Genomic DNA, 21,288 nt, shown 5'->3' on the forward strand with positions numbered 1-21,288 from the left:
AATTGCCTTTGACCTGTTTATTTAGAGGAAAACGGACTGCTTTGGAATTTAATTTCACTTTAAAAAGGAATATTGAAACTTAATTACGTGCTTGTTTGATATTATTTTCGAATTTCTTTTATTTTAAAAATTAATTTATTAAAAAAATTTTTATACAAGAATCAGCTAAAAAAAAACTCAATGAAGGGCTTCGCTTATATTTCCTTGATAAAATATCATGCCTTATGTTATAAAAAGTGAAGTCAAACTCAAGATAAGTCTAAGAATAAAAAGTAAAAAGAAAAAAGTTCATGAGATCTTCTTGACAAAGTAGTAATAGGGAGACTCTTTCAAAGACCTTTTCCAAATATCTTTGAGAGACATTTTCGGAGGTTTTTTTCAAATTCAAGAGTGCGTGAACTTAAATTTAATGTCCATATTTAAAAATTTGGAACAGATGATTTTAAATTATATGAATACTCTTTTATTTATCAATTTTAACTTATAAGAGTGATTTATTCAATTGAGATATAACTAGAATAGTATTCAAATTATACTTCTTTTGATATGATATATTCTTATGTGAAAATTAACTTATACATTAAAGGGCTCACATGAGAAATATTTGGCACCTTTAACTCTCTTTTGTTTTATTAATTTCTCAAAAATTAGAGATTTAAAGTGAATATTATCTTATAATTATAAATTTATTATTATATTTTAATTCACGAGAAATAATAATACCAAAGAAATTAATTGGCCATTCGATAATATAAACTCCTTTTAACAGTAGGGCCCGACCTGACCCGGTAAATTTCAACTAACCAAGCCCTATAGCATATACGCAACCGGGAACCCTAGACCGGTCACCGGAGTTACATTCACGGCGGCGATTCGCCACCGGCTGCACCAGAATGACATCCAGGAATCATCGGAAATAACGCACAGATCTTATCCCAGCCTACGCCAGCGCCTCCTCCGGGCAGGCCTCCGCCAGCGCCTCCTCCGGGTAAGCCTCCGCCAGCGCCTCCTCCGGGCAAGACTCCGCCAGCGCCTCCTCCGGGAAGGCCTCCGCCAGCGCCTCCTCCGGGCAAGCCTCCGCCAGCGCCTCCTCCGGGCAGGCCTCCGCCAGCGCCTCCTCCGGGCAGGCCTCCGCCAGCGCCTCCTCCGGGCAGGCCTCCGCCAGCGCCTCCTCCGGGCAAGCCTCCGCCGGGACAGGGGAACACTCCAAGACCAGGGACATTAAAGCCGAAACCTGGGAGGTCAAGGGTTCCGACGAGGTTAGGTCGATCAACGGTGTCGTCGGCGGCCTTCAAGGTTCGTGCTCCTTCAACTTCCGATTCGAAGACGGCGGCGACGAAGAGAGTGACGATCAGGAACAGCTTGAGAGCTCTCCGCCTCTCCATCTTAATCTCTCTCGATCTCTTGACAGTGCAGAAAGGTTTACCCATGGCGCTCCGATTTATAGAACAAACTCTAGAATCACTAAAAGCTGCATTAAATGGCGGCTATGCTGAGAGCAGTAGTAGATGGGAGGGAAGGAGATGTCATTGAGTGCGATTCGTCTCTGGTTTTGAATTTCACAGGTGGGAGTCGGGATGGTGGATTGATTGCATGCATGCATATATATATATATATAATCATAATTAACAATTCATCAAATCTTCTTTTGGGAATTTGTCTGTTTGCTTTGATTGAGATTTGAGGGAAAGAAACTCATTGATTGTGATCTTCTGAAGATCGAATTTGGTTTGAAGGAGATGGTTACCCATTTATGAGGCTCCAACAAACAATTCAGTGAGATGGTAATTGGTTTAGTTGAGTGTTGCACTCTCCCATGCATGGAAATGCATTGGGAGCTAACGTCGTTATTTTTTTATTTTTAAAACGTTAAAAAATATTTTAAAATTATTTTTATAATATTAAAAACATTTCAAACTCAGTTTCATAATATTAAAAACGTATTTTCATCCATGAAAAAATTAAAAATAAAAAAACTCAAAATTTTTATTTTTTTTGAAATTTATTCACCTTAAAAATGGTAAGTATGAAATATTTTATTATCATTTTAGGTAATGATAGAACGAGACTAAAATGACAAAAATCTGATGTAATCTCTTGAAGTGATCCCCAAATGATCTCTACATATGATCTATGCAATTAAACTATTTTTAGTTGTTTTAATTATATTTTTTAATTAATTTATTTTTATTTTTTTGTAATAATTTTAATTTTTTATTATTTTGACTACACTTGTTTTGATATAAATAGAATATAACATGTATCTTGTTATCTTATTTTATTTTTCTTTTACATATGAAAGTATACGAATTAAATTAAATCAAAAATATAATTTTAGGAATGTAATTAAAATAATAAAAAATTTAAGTTATCACTTATAGAAAAGATCAAAATATAAGGATTAAATTAATTCAAAAATCAATTTTATACGAAACAACGAAAAATTTAACTAACCACATAAAAAAAAAAAAAGTTTATAGAAAAAAATATGAATTTGACCCAATAATCTTACTAACAATGATAAAAGGATAAAGTTTTATACACAAAACAATTTTTATTTGAATTCTTACTAAGTGAAAGTTTTGTGTAAAAATTACCAAGTGAAACAGACCAATTTATTTAAAATTTTGTTCAAAAACATTATAAAAAAAGCTATAACCGTCAAAAGGGCATGCACTTAATGAACTTTCATTTAATTTTATTTAAGACCACCCTTTCATATTGTTCTAATCCCCAACACTAAACGGCAACTTTAAAATCAGAACTTTACAATAAATGTAGTCACCAAACCAACTAAAATTTGACAATTTTGGTTCATTTTTCCTGTTACAAGTAATCTGTACTGGCTTTCAGGGAGATGAATTCCTAAAATTGGTTCAGAATTTTGAGCTGTGGATCAATGATTCAAGACGAAATATATGAAGCTTCTTCTTGCAGTAGTACGTGGTGATGAAGTGTCAAAAGACATATATAGAGTAAGTGACTGGGTAACAGCATCATTCACTGTTTTAATATTACCTCTTCTGGAAGTTCAACTTGGCTGTGAAGAAGGAGAACAGAAAAGCATAGATAATGGGGTAAGCGACGAGAACAGTTGCGATTAGAGGCAACTGATGATGGGAACATCCGAAGTAATCCCTCAAGAAGGCTGAGACGCGTTTGGTTTCTCCAAACACCAGAATCTCCTTATCCATGTCGCCAAACTGTGATGCGAGAAGGCCCTTATAGGACCACGATGTAGGAACCATGTAATATGCCCATATCCACCACTTGGGAATGTGCTGCAACAAGCGAGAAGAGTGTTGTAAAACTGAAGGTTTCAACGAAAGCAATTTTTTTTTTTTACAAATTGTCATGATTTGATTTGAATTTCGAATTGATTGGATGATTAATTTGGTATTAAAATCAAAATTTAAACCCTATTTCAATTACAAATTTACAGTTTATATAAACCTGTTTATTTTGTTCTTCAAATACAACTCAAATCAATCTTGTTTTGTCTTTTTCTCCATTTCTCTTTTGTTAATTTTTGAAAATTTTCTTTAGCCATTTTCTGCCAAAACTTTCTGCACTGTTTAGGCATTTTAATGTTGTTCCTATGATGTCTTTTGTTAGTGCAAGTATAAGAGAAAGAGGTTATTAAAACCTAAGAAGATAATCATATATATAAACATCTTTTGCACCTTAGGGGGACGGTAAATATTCTTTAGGTGAGTACTTGCACATCTTAAGTTATCGGTTGAACTTCCTATTCTATAAACCAACAACAACACGAATAGTTACGTTTTTGTTATCGATATAGCAAGCATTTCGACTAATCAAATAGTTTGAGATTTTTGTAATTCAAGACTCCCTAGAGTGTCTTTCTATACCTTGAATGCCTAAAACTCATATATCTAGTATCAAAGAACATATAGCATATATTTTTGTTCTCTTAAATGGGCTAAATAGCATAAATGAACATGCAACTTTGTACTAAGATATAAAAAAGTCATTCAACTTCAATTTATAACTTAAAAATCATTAAACTTCAATTTATAATTAAAAAATCACTAAATTTTAATTTAATATATAATTCTATAACTATCATCAATTGTCGTTAAAAAAGACTACCAAAATATTGATAATTTTGTATTTTAATGCAAAATTTAGTGATCATTTATATTATTTAACCGTCCACATTGTTAGGCACGTCAATATTCCATTAGCCTCTTTTAACGACAATTGACAATAATTATGAAATTGTATATTAAATTAAAGTTCAATGATCGTTTAATTATAAATTAAACTTTAATGAGTTTTTTGTAATTTAGTACAAAATTCAATAACTATTTAAGAACGTTCATGTCTCATGCTGCTTGCGATATAGACTATTGCTTCATTTTGTGGAGTGTGACAAGGTGGGGAGAATCAATCCACAATTAAAATTCAGCAGAACTTCAGTCACATTCGGTGTTAGACTCAATGAAAGAAGTAGAGATTAGTGGCTTACCGGTTTAGGAAGAAGAAACCCCGAGAATAAGTTGAATGTTGCATAAAATGCTGTCTGAAAAATCGCAGCTACATGATAGTTCGGTGTGATTGAAGCCAGTAGCAGTCCCAGGTAATTATAGTACAACAATGTACAAAGCATGACAAAGAAGTACCAGAGAACCTTGTAAGCTGACCAATGGAACCCAATCATTGGATATGTGATTATAACAAAAGCAAGTGCTTGGACCAAGAGGTATGGAAACTCAACTGTGACCTACAAAATCAGCCACACATTTCAACAGTCACTGTTTAGCGACAGCACAAAGAAGAGAAGTAATTAAGAATTACACAAGGATTAACTTTCTTTGTGTTTTGAAAGAAATAATTTAACTTTGCATTATGGTAAAAAAGATTACTAAACTTTAATTTGTAGTTAATAGGCAGTGAATTTTAATTTAGTATACAATTTCATAACTATTATCAATTACTCTTAAAAGAATCTAAAGAAATGCTAATATTTTTATATTTTATAGTAAAGTTTAATGATTTTTTTGTACTTTCATATAAAATTTAGTGATTATTTGTGTTATTTAGTTGTTCACGTTGTTAGTCCTATCAACATCCCGTTAGCCTCTTCTGATGGCAATTGACAATAATTTATGAATTGTTTACTTAGATTGAAATTTAGTGATATTTTTATTATAAATTAAGTTTAACGAACTTTTTTAGCTTAGTATAAATTTCAGTCATCATTTATACTAGTTGGTCAAGAAGTATGCATATGAATTGTCCCCATGAAGGGGCTCAGACATGCGCCCTCTACTAGAGATTGATGAAGTAGAAAAGGTGCAGAAAAGGGTTGACACGAAAACGTCTCTGTTGGGTGTTTCGGGTTCTGAAAATGATATGCTCAAGAAGTTGGATCTACATCCAATTTTCCCCAGATCAAGCAGGGCATTAGTTGAACAGTGTGGAGATAAAGTTATACCTGAGCAAGTGTGTGAGCCCATGATGCATACATCCCTGCGAATCTTTCCCGATATAGAACAGATCGTTCCATTGAGACATATGGGAGAACTGTTGAGCAATTGTTTATGCCCAAGAAAATAACCGACATAAACATTGAACCAGAGATAGTGAACAAGCTCTGCTGATTATTGCTGTCAAACAAAAAGGTTATCAATGTTAGATGACTGCAGAATTCTTCCCAGGGACAAAATTCTGGAAATTCAGATCAAATAAGTTTAGTTTTCACTGTATTTTCCTGTTCTTCTGGCGGAGTTCCCTACCATACTTTTGTGATAACATGAAGCTAATTGGAGAGTAGAAATTAGTCAGATACCAGAGTTATGAAGCAGATGAAAATATGGTCTAAAAACAGTCCCAAGCAATATTAAGATCTACAAGCAGGGGGGATCCAAGGGGAGGGCTGGAGCTTCAATTTCAGAGTCTGTGGGTGTATATATATATAAATGTTTTGGGTCAGCCCGTGGCAGCCCCTCCCTGGATCCCCCACTGTCTACAAGTATATAGTTTATAGCCAAATGAATATTAGTTATTAGATAATCTAGAAAGCAACTTCAATTGTGATTTATCCTAACCTGTCATACAAATTAGATTTAAATTGCTTACATTTTGCTTCCTTGCTGCCAATATAGTACTCCCAAAAGCAATGACGTAACAAGTGAATAAGCAAGGCGTGTCAAGTTGTAAGAAGGACTCCTCCAATAAGACAGGTGTCGTCTCCAGAGGCAAGATTTGAACTGTCCCCAACCATTTTGCGAGTAGCGTGTTGGGAAATACAAGTCTTTTGAACCAGGCGGCGGAGTACTTAACCTCTTGGCTAACTCCTTATTTTTTCTGAACCAGGACAAGGACAATGTAGTCAACATAAAGATGCACATGCTAGTTAACATAAACCCATTTTTGTTTCGTTTAAGTAAACTAATTTTGTGGGAAACAAACTCGTAACTTGTGTGAAATAAACTAATGGGTTTAGCATATTAACATGATAAACTAATGGGTTTAGAAGTAACATAATTTCGTTGAAATAAACTAATGGGTTTAGCATATTAACCCATTAGTTAATATGCTAGATAACTTGTGTGAGAAACAAAGTTTTTCGGATTTACCACAAATCATCATAATTTTGTGGACATTGTAAATCAAATGCTTGGTAAGCTACTATACGCAACTGTCACACCTATGAGGTTTGCAATGAATCTTGGCAAAAGGTGTTTATATGGTTATCCTTCAACTTCTTAACTTCACAGGGATTTCAGGTCAAATACATGTTCGGTAGTTGAACTCACTCGTACAAGACAGAGTTGTTGTAGATTTCGGCAAAGTCAACACCGAGTTCGGCTTCTGCAGAAGTTGAAGTTACTTCCAGCATCCACGTTGCTGGATTGTAATTATTTTTTATCTTTGGAACCCCTGATATATCCTGTTAGAAAATGGAGTTAAATAAAACGAGCCCATATCTGCATTCTCATGTGAGAAACATGTTCTGTACAAGAATCTGAGAAAGAACATATGAAAGGTGTAGGCTTGCCTAACACAAACTGACCTCAAAATATTTGATGACATTGCATGAATGCTGGCCCACTGGTCCTGAATAGATCATACGTCCACCAGCTTTCAACAGAATCAACTGCAATCAATGTTAAGAAAACATGTAAGCTGACAGTCAAGCATGTAAGATTTCAAAGAATTTAAATTATACGAGAAATATTGTTGGTTTCTTCTGAATATACAAACTCAGAAGCAATTTTCAAAGAAAGCCAAACTGCATCAGTTTCCACAAAACAGCTCACGAATTCAATGGTCCACTTCATTTCAGAACCTTGTTCTTTCTGATCTCCTACCTCGTCAAATGCTTCGAATATGTCAATGCTTGGTTGATGGATGGTGCAAACAATTGTTCTTCCTGTATCAGCCACATTCTTTACGGCTCGCATGACAATTGCAGCTGCTCTTGCATCTAGTCCAGTTGTTGGTTCATCCATGAAAATAATGGAAGGGTTAGCAACAAGCTCGATAGCTATTGTAAGGCGCTTACGTTGTTCAGTAGATAAACCGCTAACACCAGGCACACCAACCAGGGCATATTTGATTTCATCAAGCTCAATAGTTTCAAGAACTTCTTTCACAAATTCCTGTAGAGACATGCAAGCAATTGCAATGAATGGATAATGCATTACCAATGACCATAAAATCAGGTATTTTCAACTTCTGCAGGTGTGGATCGTACAAACTTAGTTTTTGAATCAATCTGAGGATGCAAGCGTAACCAAGCTGAATAAATAACTGATTCTTCCACAGTAACTTGTGGAGAATGTATGTCAGTTTGCTCACAGTATCCTGAAATCCTAGAAAATGTCTCCTGAACCTTAGGGTAACCCCCAATTCTGATTTCTCCTTCGATAATACCAGTAGTTTTTCTTCCAGCCAGAACATCCAAAAGAGTTGTTTTCCCAGCTCCGCTGACTCCCATTAATGCTGTAAGAACACCAGGGCTGAGTGCACCCGTAATATCACAAAGAAGCTGCAGTCTTTTCTGAGTAAAACCTCGTTCTTGCATAATCTGAAGTGGAAAGAAAGTGATGCAACTAGCAATCATTAGATTATAATTGATCTTGATTAGTTACAGTAACGTTAAGAAATAAACCAGAACTTTTTTTTTTTTTTTAATTTTATTACCGAGGGGGTGTCGACATAATATTGCAAATACTGAAACACAACTGTTTGGCGCTCAAAAGGTAAAACCAATCTTCCTGTAAGATGAGATAGACACACCAATTAAGTCCAGGGCAAATCAACTACATTCAACAAATACAGGCAAAAATTTGTATAAAGTACTGAACAAATAATTAAAAAGAGGGAGCAAGAAAAGACAGAATAATCACCTCTACCAGGTTTTGCAGCTGTGATTGCAGATTTGTTGCTGGAATTTGCTTCTATGTAGATACCATTTTTTGGGTCTTTGCTTCCTTGTACTTGGGAGAGCTTCTCGTTTGAAATAATAGCATGGGAACCAGGAGCTGGATGCATATGAAAATGGACAAACATTACTTTGAAATGGTTGGGGTATGTTCATTAATCTATTTTTTATATTTCTAATGGCATAATAAAGTACCAAAAATACATTCCAAACTCGTAAAAATGCATTTAAAATTTGTGATCCAAGATTCCAAATAAATAAGTCTAATCTAAATAGCAACTAACTCACAAATCATTGCTCATTTCAAATTGGAACACCAAAACAAGTATTTAAGATTTATAGAAAAACCCAATACAAGGACTAGAGCTAGGAAATAAGAAACGAAAAATGTAAATCAATCCTTTATTCCTTCGGCTTCTTCATCTCCAACTTCAGTAACATCATCAATATCATAGGCAAAAACCACTCTCTCCAAGTCCAGTTCATCAAGAGAAAGATTAGCTAAGAGTGGCCACAAAAGTCTCCCTGAAGGGGATATGCGTGTCCCCTCCTGTATCCATTAAAAAAAAATAAAAAGTTTAAGACATGCTATGTGGATATTGTCACCATGTTGGAGAGCCGACTCAAAATTTTGCAATTTATATATATATTTTATTTTTTAATAATAAATATTTTATTAAGAAAAATTTTAACCCAAAATAAAATCTAACTTTTAATCTAAATTTTCATGAATACCTAACCGAACAATCAATTTAAAACATTGTCTTCCCTATTTTGTCTTCCCAATTTTTACGTTCTCTTTCTATTGTTATCAATTTTCCTTTTCAATTTTTACTGTTTCTTCTTGAATATTTCATAGAATTTAAGACTATAAATTTATTTTTAATAATAAATCTTTTAATTACAATCTTAAAAAAATTTTCATTCTTTCCAATTTTTACCGTTTCTTTGTTATTATAGTTGATTATTTGGTTTTTTTTTATCTCACAAATATTATATTTTAGTTAAAAATTTATTATTGTTAAAAGATTATCGTATTATGTAGTTAATTGAATTTTAATTTTTTTATTTTTTAAATTAATGAAATGATAGATTTTTTTTTTGTAAAAAATGTATTATTTATTTTTTTGTAAGAAAAATTATTACTCTTAAAAAGATTCTGATAAACTTTTTTTTTTGTCTAAAACCCCAAGTTGGTCGAGCCGTCTCTCATGTTGGCGTGTAGCCATGTCCGACAAGCCAGCAGCACTGGCACAGCAGCCCTGGGGGCCTGTCCATTCTCTGTAGCTTTGCCATCAATTAAGTCAACTTCCTGTAATGGAAAGATAAACTTACGCTTCAAGAAACTCAAGGCCACTGCAAACCCAGTGTTGAAAGCTATTGTTAAACCAAACAAGGCACCAACTGATATCCAAAAGAAATATCCATCAAAATCCAGTCCACGACTTGCAAGTGTTTGTTGCCCTATTGTTGTGTTTGTTGGCAGCATCTACATAGAGAACAAATAGGGAAAATAAATAGCAGGATGGTTCACACGACTAAATAAACGAAGTTAACGTTAGTGATGGCCGCTAAGACTATGCTTACACGATAAGTAATACTAATAGACAGAAACATAAATCTGAAGATGTTCTATATCCACAACTCTTGTGCAGTTCATTGTATATCCCAGGGTGGATCTAGGAATTTAGAACGCAGGGCTGGAAATCAGAAAACCAGAAACGGTGTCTGTGAATGTGAAGGAAGAGAATGAGAATGGGAAGGATCTGATGAATTCGGGTATTGCGTCAATTCAAATTTTTTTGATTTGAGTCAGATTATGAGCTTGATTTGGGGTTTGAAAAACACAAGCTAGTTAAAAGGAATACGGGCTGACAATTCAAAAATAAAAAAAAATAATTTACATGAATCTGAGTTGAGGCTGGCAAGGGCTGATGACCAGTCCAACCCTCCCTCAGATCAGTCTCTGGTATATCTATAAAATCATCATCTAATCATAAAAGTAAGTTAGGAATTATAGAAATGACCATGTCATAGAAAAACAGAAAGGAATTCAAATTATACAAAGGAAAAGAAAGTACATTTTTTCAGCTGAAATAATATTAGACGTGAATGGTGGCAACGAGGAACAACTGATGAGTAGCATGCACCCTCAAATGATGATGACATTATGCATGAATAAAACAAACTAATGAAAAAAGATAAGTTTTTCATAAGTTGACCAATAAGCTACAAGTTAACTGAGTTCTCAGTATATGAGATGCCAAATATAAAAAGGAGTGTGGTGTTGAAATCTTCTATTGTAAATGCAATAAAAAATTCAAATTTTAGACACTCACCTTTTGCCATCGAGGAGCTCTGAATTCATTTACAGTAATGCCTATCTCACAATATGCCATTGGGGAGAGCCAAAATCCCCATTTCAACCATGCAGGCATAGAGGCTGCAAGCAAGTATACAGCATAATTTCATGATCCTATACTGCTATATGAAATACAGAAGAAATAAGAGTTGTATAGAGCTTACGATATGGTATGACAAAGCCACCCAAAAGATAGAGAAATGCTATTGCCAAACTTCCGGCTGTTGAAGAAGCAACCATGGTGCGGAAGACAGCTGCCAAGAAACGGAACATGGACGTCGCTGTTGAGTGTAAAGCAAAGAGTATAATGAATTGGCGGAAAAACCTGAAACAGAATGACAAAAACTGAAACATTAGAACATCCCGAGCTAGTTGAGAGACTCTGTCCATTGTGCAAATGTCTATTTGAGAGTTTTACTGAATCATTTGGTTGAAAAGGAAGCTCAGGAAGAAAACAAAAAATTCCAACTTCAATTCAGGAATCAGTTTTTCAAGCATGGATGGAGATAAAAGTACCTTATTTAAATTTGAAAGGAAGACAAAAATGAACTAAATATAATTTGAACAATGAATAATCAAATACTAGCCCTCTAGACTGAAACTCACCTCCCTATATCAGGACTGTATCCAATGACAAAATAAGTCAGAGATGTCCAAATCAGAGCTCCCAACATCGAAATAGGGATCTTGAGTATGATTGTTGGAATTGCATATGCCCAAGCTGGGTAGAAGTACAAATCTCTATGTTTGTAGAAGACTGGAAGCCTTGCAACAGTCATAGACAGCTCCGCAATTCCATCAAAAAAGAGTACGACGAGAGAATAGAACAAAGCCCCAAGATAGTAGTTTGCATAAACAATATCAACATCCATTTGAGTTCGCAAAAATAGTGTCATTGCAATAAATGCCATCATGGTAAGCTGCAAGGGTGAAAGTTTAAACATTCTTTTCATTTTCAGGACCTTACAAATATAAATAACATTTTTGCGAATTCAGGATTGCATGGCAGGTGAAAATATTAAAAAATTACGAATCATTACCTGCGCTGATTTGAATACATAAACGAAAGAATTCCTCCTCATGAGAAGAAATTCCCTAGACATACAAGCTCTAAAGAGAACCCATTTAGAAAGAGAATACTTGTGGAAACAAAGGGCATCCTTATGGCTCTTGGAAGTCATGAATTGCTCCAACAGCTCCTCATCTAGCTTCTTCCCAGAAGCAGATTCCTTGAATTTTCTACTAAACATATCCACAGATACAAATCTATGAATCTGTTCAGTTCGATGCCAGTATTGTGCTTGATCTTTTACGGAGAGCACCTAAAAAACATGTTCACAGATCAAATTAAAATCCTATTTAAAGATAATAAGAGCATAAGTTTTAACAGTTAAATAAAGTTCCTAGTTTTAAACATCAGATTTTAATTGAGAGAAATTTAGATGAGGTTAATTATCCGCTTCTTTATCACTAGAAACCCCGATTCTCTTCATGCATCCACTACTAAGAGTTAGGAACAGGGACTGCAGAAGAGCTATTGGATTGGCAAAAGGGGCGACTCCACATGAGTTTTCCCACCGAACATTTAGTTGAGGTAAGTATTATTGGTTTTTAGATGACTTATTGTCAGACCCTTAGATCTGACAAGGGAATTCTCTTCTGAATCGGAGAGAATTGCAGGGGGAAATGAGAAGAATTGTGAGAGAAGAGAGAAGAGAGAACAGAAAAGGGAAGGATAGAGAGAGAGAGAGAGAATTGAGGCGGGAAAAGCAGTGAGTTCTCAATTATATTGATAGATGCCTCAAATGAGCGGGATCAGTTTCTCATATACTGATCCACCGCTTGGAAAAGGCGCCATAGGCATCCCAAATTCAAAAATAGTACAACTCCCAGCAGCTTATTTAAGTAAGGCTTATAACCGCCTATACAATGTATAAGTCTCCCATGCACCAGTCTCACCTTTGGCTTGTTGGATTGCCCCCAGGGCATAGGTTAAGCGGTCGGATGAGTAATATGCTGGTGTCAATTTAGTGGGTTGCGAGTTCGATCCTCTCCCTACGCAAGAACTAAATGTCTAACCTGTGATTTACCTTCCCTGACGTAATCGATGGCACGAACACCGGGGGACCGCGCAAGGGCGGTCATCCCACGTCTCCCATACCCTCCTTGAAAGAAAATGCACCAACACTTAGTGTATCATACACACTATGATTTTCAAAAGTCTTCAAAAACACACACACAGAGCGTAAATGATACAAAATATAACCCTTGGCAAGACTAGGTATATACAACCATATGCAAATACACATGCATCAAAACAAAATATTGAAGTAACTTTTACCTCATTTTGTTGAGATGTTGGTTGCCTCTGTGATGCCCTTGCGCCCGAACTCCTTTGGTCACAAACAGCTTCGCCAAGTCAATCTGCTCTGGTACTTGTTTCCTCAGTTGACCAAGCCACCCCCACAGATGCAGGGGACCAAATTGGTCCATACCTAGGCTACACCAGAACCCTTCGTCTCACCCACGTGCTAGACAAGTGAGAATGAAGGTGACTCCGAGCTATGCTAGGTTCTCCTTGGATGACTTGGTCGTTTCATGACCTTTGGACCAACAAAACAAGGAGCAAGAGAGTTAGAGGAGAGTGGTGGAGCAAGGCAAAAAGAAGATGAATAAGGGTTGGGCTGGCATCTCATTCCTTTCTCTCAATGAAACAGGCGAAGGAGATGGGAGAATGGAGTGGCGTATCTCATATGCTGCTCCTCTTATCTTTTTCTTATTTTTCAATTTCTTCCTTCTTCCCTTTTCAAATTTGTGTCTCCAAGACGCATGATGACTAACATCTCAACTGAGTGAGAGCCATGAATTGATTAAACTCACAGAACTCAATAACTATGTCGAGATGCAGTAAGGTGTGGTTGAGATGACATTGGAATTTCTTCCGACATTGAAATCTCTTTCCGATCATGCGTACCCTGGCCAAGGATTTTCCAACCACAACCAATTGAGATCGCATAGGATGTTCACCCCCATTGCCGAAGGTTAATGGATCCCATTGGTGAGCATCTGCCTTTATACAGCACTGCGCAAAGAACATTCTCACCTCTCACACTTGATGGTTTCGCTCAACAGCAAATGTCCGACACTAATGCACAAAATAAATCTATCACCTCTAGTTTGAGGATCAAATACACAATTGAAAACCAACAACAGATCATTAATCCTCTCAGGCATGTGATCTGTCGCAAGTGTCACATTCAACAAATGTTCAAGTAACATCCATCCACACGTCTACTAGTCGTATCTCATGCAGTATGACATGTGAATCACCATCCTTTATCATTAATATCTCATACTAATCAAAGATAGTAGTCCATGTGCTAGTCAATAATCGATTCACCATAGTCCACATCTGATAAATCTAAGGACCAAGAATACTTTTAAAAAATCCTGTGCTATAAATCCTTGTCACATATTCTTAATAACATAAGAATAGGACCATCAGGAAATCTAGAGACCCATTCATATACATTTGGAGAGCAATGAATGAAGAAATGACCATTTTATTTATTACAAGAATATAATACATGTATCCTCTTACATTCTAGATGTCATCAAATCTAGCATTAGGGCATGCATCACTAACACTCTTAACCGTAGGTACATGACACTTATCATATATATATTTATATAATAAATATGTAATCATAAGGTTTTGTACGGGAACTTTATCCAAGATAGGTAAAAATCACATGGTGCAAGTAAAAAAGAGGGTTGTTAAGGAAAGATTGAAGGAGTACTTCTTGGAGTTATTCAATGAAGGTGGAGAAATAAGTGTTATGTTGGGGCATCTTAGTAACTCCAACAAAGATAGGTATAACATGTTGTATAGACATGTTTGTCCAACAAAATAAAGCAAGCCATGGAAAAGATGAAGAATAATAAACTAGGTGGACCAAAGAATATCCCAACAAAAGCATGGAAATGCATGGGAGAAGAGGACATTTCCTAGTTAAAAGAATTATTTAATGTGATACTTTAAAGACGAAATATCAAAAGGGTCAAGAAAAAACACTTTTGTGCCTATTTATAAGAATAAAAGAGATGCTAAAAAATGTGAAAATTATGAGGGATCAAGCTAATGAGCCGCACTATGAAACTCTGGGAAAGGGTAATAAGGGTTAAGGAGAGAGACCAAGCTCCTTGAAAACCAATTTGGTTCTGCTCCTGTAGGTCAATAATTGAAGATATCTCTTTAATGAGATGTCTAATGAAAAGGTCTAGAGATAAACAAAAATATATTCGCAAGGTATTTATATACTTGAGAAACCCTATATACAAGTTATTAAGGATATATGTTGTCTTCTGCCCATATTTTTTGGGGGGTTTGTGGTGTGACAACAAAAAAAAGGTAATAATGAGAAATGACAAACTAACCTCCTGGAGGAAGTCCGCTATCCCTTTCCTTTCAGGACATCTGAACCCACAATCTTCAAAAAGTTCTAAAATATGAGTATGGGGTCCATGATACACAATCTTCCCTTCTGCCATCAAGATGACATCATCAAAGAGATCAAAAGTTTCTGGTGCTGGCTGTAGAAGTGCCATAACTACAGTAGCATCTGTAATATGTGCCAATTGTTGAAATGAGGCAACAATTTGATATGTGGTTGAACTATCCAAGCCATTTGATATTTCATCCATAAATAGAGCTTTTGAAGGACCTACAATCATCTCCCCTGCATAATACAGTATAGACAATCTTACAACAATATTTAGGCATAATCTGGCATTGCACAAATATTTTGCCTCCTCCAACAAGTGGGTGCCACATAAATATATTAACACAGTCTTACAGCCTTGATGGCCAAGAGTGAGTAGAAAAATTCTAAAATTGTGTAAGCATAATCTTATTCTTGAAGCATTAGAACTTGAGAGATTGGTTCACACTGCAGATCAATCTTTCATTTTTAGCCACATTGCTATATATTTGCAGCAGGAAATCATTTTTACAAGCTAGAAAACTGAACCTAGAATACCTGTAGTTAGTCTTTTCTTTTGACCACCAGAAATACCTCGTCTCATAGCATCTCCAACCACTGTGTCAGCACAGATATTAAGTCCAAGAATCTAAGAGACCATGACAATGATGAGCAACAATTAGTGAAGCATTTGCTGAAATACAGCTTTTAAACAATAACTTTAGTATCAGCTCTGTTGAAAGATAGTTACTTTCAAAATATAGTCTGTCTGAAGGGTTGTTTTTTGTCCTCCTACCGAAGTTGCCTGTTAAGACAAAGAATAGTTAACAATATTGCAATATATAGTTAAATGACCACGTACATAATATCACAATTATCACCAATGGCCTTGCATGCATGCCCAGGGATCAACAAAACTTGCATTTGGGATCCATGAATTCCAAAGATATCGAGGTTCCATTTCCTTAACAGGCTACAGGACATAAGACTTTAATAATCCTAAGAGAATGCTAGCTAACCCATCACCACTTGTAGTGCAATCCATTATACTTGAGGGACTTTATTCTATCACATCTGCATGAGAGGGTGCTAGACAGTTTGGTTGTAATTACCATCAACTATAATGTTTTACATCTACATTTTAGATTAGCCACATTAGTATGCATTTGTAGAAACTTAACTACCAAATTTGAAAACAGCTATTATGTTGCATATAGTAAAATTAAAAAAAGCCAAACACAATGTAGGCTCCCACTATTACAGTATTTGGATCACATGGATACATTATTACCTCCACAAGTGAACAAGTTCTTCACGTGATTTGATCAGTAATAAGTTCATAACTGAAAAACCAAATAAGCACTTGAATTTTGATATTGGGAAAATGTTATAGAGGCAAACAATTAATACAAAAAAGGTCATGAGACTAAGGTAGAATTAATAATTGTAAACTACGAGTCAGAGTGAGGGGTATGATACATGCAAAAAAATAAAATAAAAACAGTTAACACAGAAAATAGATATGGCTACGTGGATCAAGACTTGATCATTTTATTTGATTTAACTTTATTTAATGGGTTAGTTTGTTGTTAGTACTTTCCTATTTTTTAACTTAGTGGATTTGTTGAAGTCTATTTAATAGACGCTTGAATTGTATTAGTTATTATAAAGAATTAAGAAAATCAAATCTCTCTCTTGAATCTTTCTCCTACAGCTTCTCTGCTCTTCTTTTCACTGCAATTTACAGGAGATTTCCTTCCCCCTAAATTCTATCTCTATCAGTGGTATCAGAGCCAGATTCTGACCATGCATGTGGTCCTAACTCAAATCGAGTCTAGGTTATTCCAAATTCAGTCAACTCTCGAAAGGATGCGTACTAAACTTCGATCCATCCCCAAGCTCTCGAATCTACCGTCTTCCTCCGCCAAGACCAACAGCGGTAACACGGCCAGCGCTCACTGCAAGATGGCAACAGCTCCTGCGAAGGCGACCATGATAGTGCCAGTCCTAGTGCCGGCAATCCAGCAAGGGCCTTTTCAACAGCCTAGCAGTGGCATCCACAGCAGCCTTTGCAACAACAACGTCTACTGGTGTGCCTCCTTAGGCGTTTTCTTCCATTCCTTCATTGGAAAGATTAACTCACCAGTATGGTTCTGGTGTATGGACCAAAAAGGAAAGTATTTTCCGGCCAAAAGATTTTCCTTTGTCCTTGAGGACAAGGACAATTTTTACGGGGAGAGGAATGATATGTGCAAAAAAATAAAATAAAAACAGTTAGAACAGAAAATAGAGATGACAATATGGATATGGCTACGTGGGTCAAGACTTGATCATTTTATTTGATTTAATTATTTATTTTGTTTAGATAATATTAGTGGATATTAATGGGTTAGTTTGTTGTTAGTACTTTCCTATTTTTTAGCTTAGTGGATTTGTTGAACTCTATTTAATAGGTGCTTGAATTGTATTAGTTATTATGAAGAATTAAGAAAATCAAATCTCTTTCTTGAATCTTTCTCCTACAGCTTCTCTGCTCTTCTTTTCACTGCAACTTACAGCAAATTTCCTTCCCCCTAAATTCTATCTCTATCAGGATATTTTCTTTTCAACTCTAAACCACGAAGACACTAATCATTTTGTGTTAAAACTCTACTTTCATGCATTCCTCTACTAATTAGGAACAAGTAACGATACTATACAAAAGTACACACTGAGTTCTAAAGAGCCAAGGGGTAACATTTTAAGCCACAGAAGATTCTAAACAAAACACAACTAGAACTTTCGAAGCATGAAGAGGAAGAAAACTAGAAGAGCTGAAGTTACCTTCATATAAATATCTACGTCGGGATCTGGTATAATTCCTTCCTGCTTTTCTCTTCTGCTAACCTCAGTCATAATCTCTTTGCACAAAGAAAGCAATAGGCTTTTTAACTACCGTAGGCACTATGCATCTATACGATATATGCAAGGTATCCATTGTGGTGTGCTCAGTCAACCTACCTACTCGGCTTCCAACACCCTGGCAGTGGGATGAAAAATCAAGTGTTTCTCTCACAGTCATCTCAGGGATGTGTAGGTCATTTTGACTTATGTAAGCAGAAGTTTTTTGTGGTATAAACTCTTCGAGTTTGTATCCGTTGTAAGAAATTTCCCCTGTAACCTGATGGCAAAAGCATGGTCAGACAGAAAATTTGTTAGAGGCCAAGACATAAATTAGCCTCTCCATCAAAAACTGAAATGGAGAAAGTTTGATGGTATTGATGTTCTTGCACATCCTACTGCGAACAACAGAAATCAATCATATGAAAGCACAGCAACTACAGGCTAATAGGCTATGGTAATTGAAAACAATTTTTTCATTACAATTCGTGATCTAATTCAAGAAGAAAGCAACTTATTTATCTTTGGAATTAGGGTCTACTAGATTGTCAAATTGGAGTCACAACTTACTGCTAATGGATAACCTCAATAAGTGGAAAGGGAATTAGGAGAGCATGCCGGACACAGGGATTTCCAGAACTAAATTTTTACTGTACAATTTACTAACCAGATGAAGAACCTTGATAAGGCTCACATTATTCATTTAATGAAATGAGATCTGAAAGCTGTGTCGAATGACCCCTAAACCTAAACTATTTTATTGATCACTTCCAGTTGGCATTGGGAAGATCCGAAGTGAAGTAGCAAACCTTGAGAGATTTGCTCAGATTTCCTGAGAGTGCTTTTAGTAAAGTGGTCTTTCCACATCCTGGAGGGCCAAGCAGTAGAGTCATTCTGCAATACAGATAAATTAAAGCCACATGTGAAGTGTGAACCATGAAATTTGCCACCCCAAGACAAACTTGACGATGAGGACTTCGCTCTTCATGCTATTAGATTGGCTTGCAAAAGCTAACATAAGAAAAGAAGAATAATTTTCCTCTGTGAAGCATAATAACATGATGGAATTCCTTGCACACAAAAATGAAGATTAATTTTTTTTTAATAAGGAAATAGCAAGCAAGATCAAATTTAATAAATCAATCACCGGAGAAAATTTTCGTCATGCTGCAAGCATGCACTGCCAACCTTACAGGAAAACACTGCTGCTCACAAGGCCACTGGTGTATTGTAGTACAGGATGTTACCGGTCAAAAAACTCTTCTAATAAATGAATGTCCTTTTTCTCTGAAGCACGTGGCCCAAGTTAAAGGATACTATTAAGTATTAAGAACGTATGGAGATTAAAAAGGAAACCATGAGCATAATAGATATAATTGGACTGACTTGGATCGAGAAAAACTAGATCAAACTTGGGATGCTTTACCTTCCAGGCCTAATGATACCACTGACATCATTAATGATGGATATCTTGGCTTCTTGTGAATTTAAACTAGATATCTTCACGCAGTCCTGCTAAGCAAAACATCAATCACTTGTGGGGTTCAAAGATAAAAATACGAAAATTAGCAATATTAAGATATGCTCTGGGTCACTAATTTCTGCATTCATTCAGGTAGAGACAAATTAAAAGACAGACCTGCTATCTTTGGGTTTGAAGAACAGACAGAGAACAGTTACGTAGCACTGTCAGCAACCAAAAAATTTTAGTCCGTCATTCCCGGCAATATTTGGAGAGAGACGCACAGATTTTGGAAAATAAAATACTTACAAATTTTGTATCATATTCTTAACACAATAATTATACCAATAATCACTCAATTTTACATTTTACTATTGTTTGATAACTGAACTTTGAAATATTATCCGTTAGTCACTAATATTTTAAAACTGTTATTACTTAGTTATAGAACTTTAAAATGTACCTACTAGTCATTAATATTTTAAAATCGTTTCTTACATGTTACTCGTTAGTCACTAAACTTTAAGTTCACGAGTGACGGATGAGAAACAGTTTTGAAATATTAATGATTAGTAGGTAATATTTTAAAATTTAGTGACTAAGCAGTAACAGTTTTAAAATATTAGTGACTAACAGGTAAAATTTCAAAATTTAATGACCAAACAGTAACAGAATATAAAGTTGAATGATTATTGATATAATTAACCCCACAATGAAAGATAAATTATATTAACGTTTTCTAGCATGAAATCAAATTAGATTAATTTTTAGTTTAGAGATAAATATTATTACTTTGTTCAACAATTTTATTATAGTTAATTTTTACTTAATGATGTGAAAGAACTCGAAAATCATGCTCTCTTTTAATTCATATAACTCTAGATAACTAATGACATTGTTATAAAGAAATTAAATCTCTTATTCATATCCCTTGTTTAATACAAGATTATGAGTTTGAAGAATTATCACGCATCCATGGGTGAAGCACTAAACAGATATTTGGATTTGAAGGGCATTAGATTAACAGAAACTTACCGAAAGGATGCTTTTGAGAGAATTCCAGAGAGTAGGGATCGGCTTGCCATGTACCACCTCACACACTGCTTCCACCTTCAAATTCTTATACCTAACCTCCACTTTTGGCAACTCCACTCCAACCCTACACACAGGTTATCGTCTTCCGTTTTTGATACAATGCTTTGGAATTGGATGTGTACATCGTCATTCACAGACGTGGAGATTGAGAGAGAGAGAGAGAGAGAGAGAACTTGCCTATCGATTCTTTTCCGGAGCTTCTGCAACAGCCGGAGGTTGTCGTGCTGAATGTGTTTGATGAGTTTCTCAATGAAAGCATGCCGCTCCAGAGCGCCAAGCTTCGTCACATCGACCACGCGCTTTCCGGCGCCGGCCTTGCTTCCGCCATTTTCGTCGAACAACGACGATCGCAACCGCTCAAAAGTCGGCATCCGTTCAATCGCGGCCCACTGCAACTGACACTCAACGTCTTCGTCTTCCTCTTTCGCGGAAACTGAATCTGAACTGCTACGGAAACTTGAAGCGAGACGCCGGAACGACAATCTCAAGCCGCTTCCTATCTCTGGCAGTTCAACGCTCGGGGACTCCGCCGACTCTCCATTGCCAGCAGGCAGCTGTTGAGCCATAGTACTCAGATGATCTCAGAGGGAGA

General features: G+C 35.8%; 1 protein-coding gene across 1 annotated transcript; it reads right to left on the bottom strand.

Moving 5' to 3' along the window:
• Positions 1 to 2,680: 2,680 nt before the first annotated feature.
• Positions 2,681 to 21,288, bottom strand: LOC127801183 (pleiotropic drug resistance protein 3-like). Its single transcript, XM_052336090.1, has 24 exons — positions 20,874 to 21,288; positions 20,637 to 20,760; positions 19,566 to 19,651; positions 18,949 to 19,033; positions 18,260 to 18,419; positions 18,083 to 18,159; positions 16,011 to 16,064; positions 15,818 to 15,908; positions 15,216 to 15,517; positions 11,819 to 12,100; positions 11,385 to 11,698; positions 10,943 to 11,103; positions 10,756 to 10,859; positions 9,752 to 9,905; positions 8,382 to 8,516; positions 8,176 to 8,249; positions 7,727 to 8,059; positions 7,341 to 7,631; positions 7,043 to 7,126; positions 6,786 to 6,919; positions 6,106 to 6,333; positions 5,462 to 5,633; positions 4,493 to 4,747; positions 2,681 to 3,281 (listed from the first exon to the last, which is right to left on the bottom strand). The coding sequence occupies exons 1-24, from the start codon at positions 21,260 to 21,262 to the stop codon at positions 3,015 to 3,017; spliced, it is 4,356 nt and encodes a 1,451-aa protein (XP_052192050.1). The 5' UTR covers positions 21,263 to 21,288; the 3' UTR covers positions 2,681 to 3,014.

Source organism: Diospyros lotus, chromosome 5 (assembly GCF_014633365.1).
Source record: "Diospyros lotus cultivar Yz01 chromosome 5, ASM1463336v1, whole genome shotgun sequence".
Classification (NCBI taxonomy): Eukaryota; Viridiplantae; Streptophyta; class Magnoliopsida; order Ericales; family Ebenaceae; genus Diospyros; species Diospyros lotus.

Bases quoted from the DNA above. Each gene is read 5' to 3' on its own strand.
- LOC127801183 (XM_052336090.1), bottom strand. From the start codon at position 21,262: ATGGCTCAACAGCTGCCTGCTGGCAATGGAGAGTCGGCGGAGTCCCCG. The intron at 11,699-11,818 runs GTAATGATTCGT...TCACCCTTGCAG, and splicing joins ATGTATTCAAATCAGCGCAG to CTTACCATGATGGCATTTAT. The intron at 10,860-10,942 runs GTAAGCTCTATA...ACTTGCTTGCAG, and splicing joins TGGCTTTGTCATACCATATC to CCTCTATGCCTGCATGGTTG.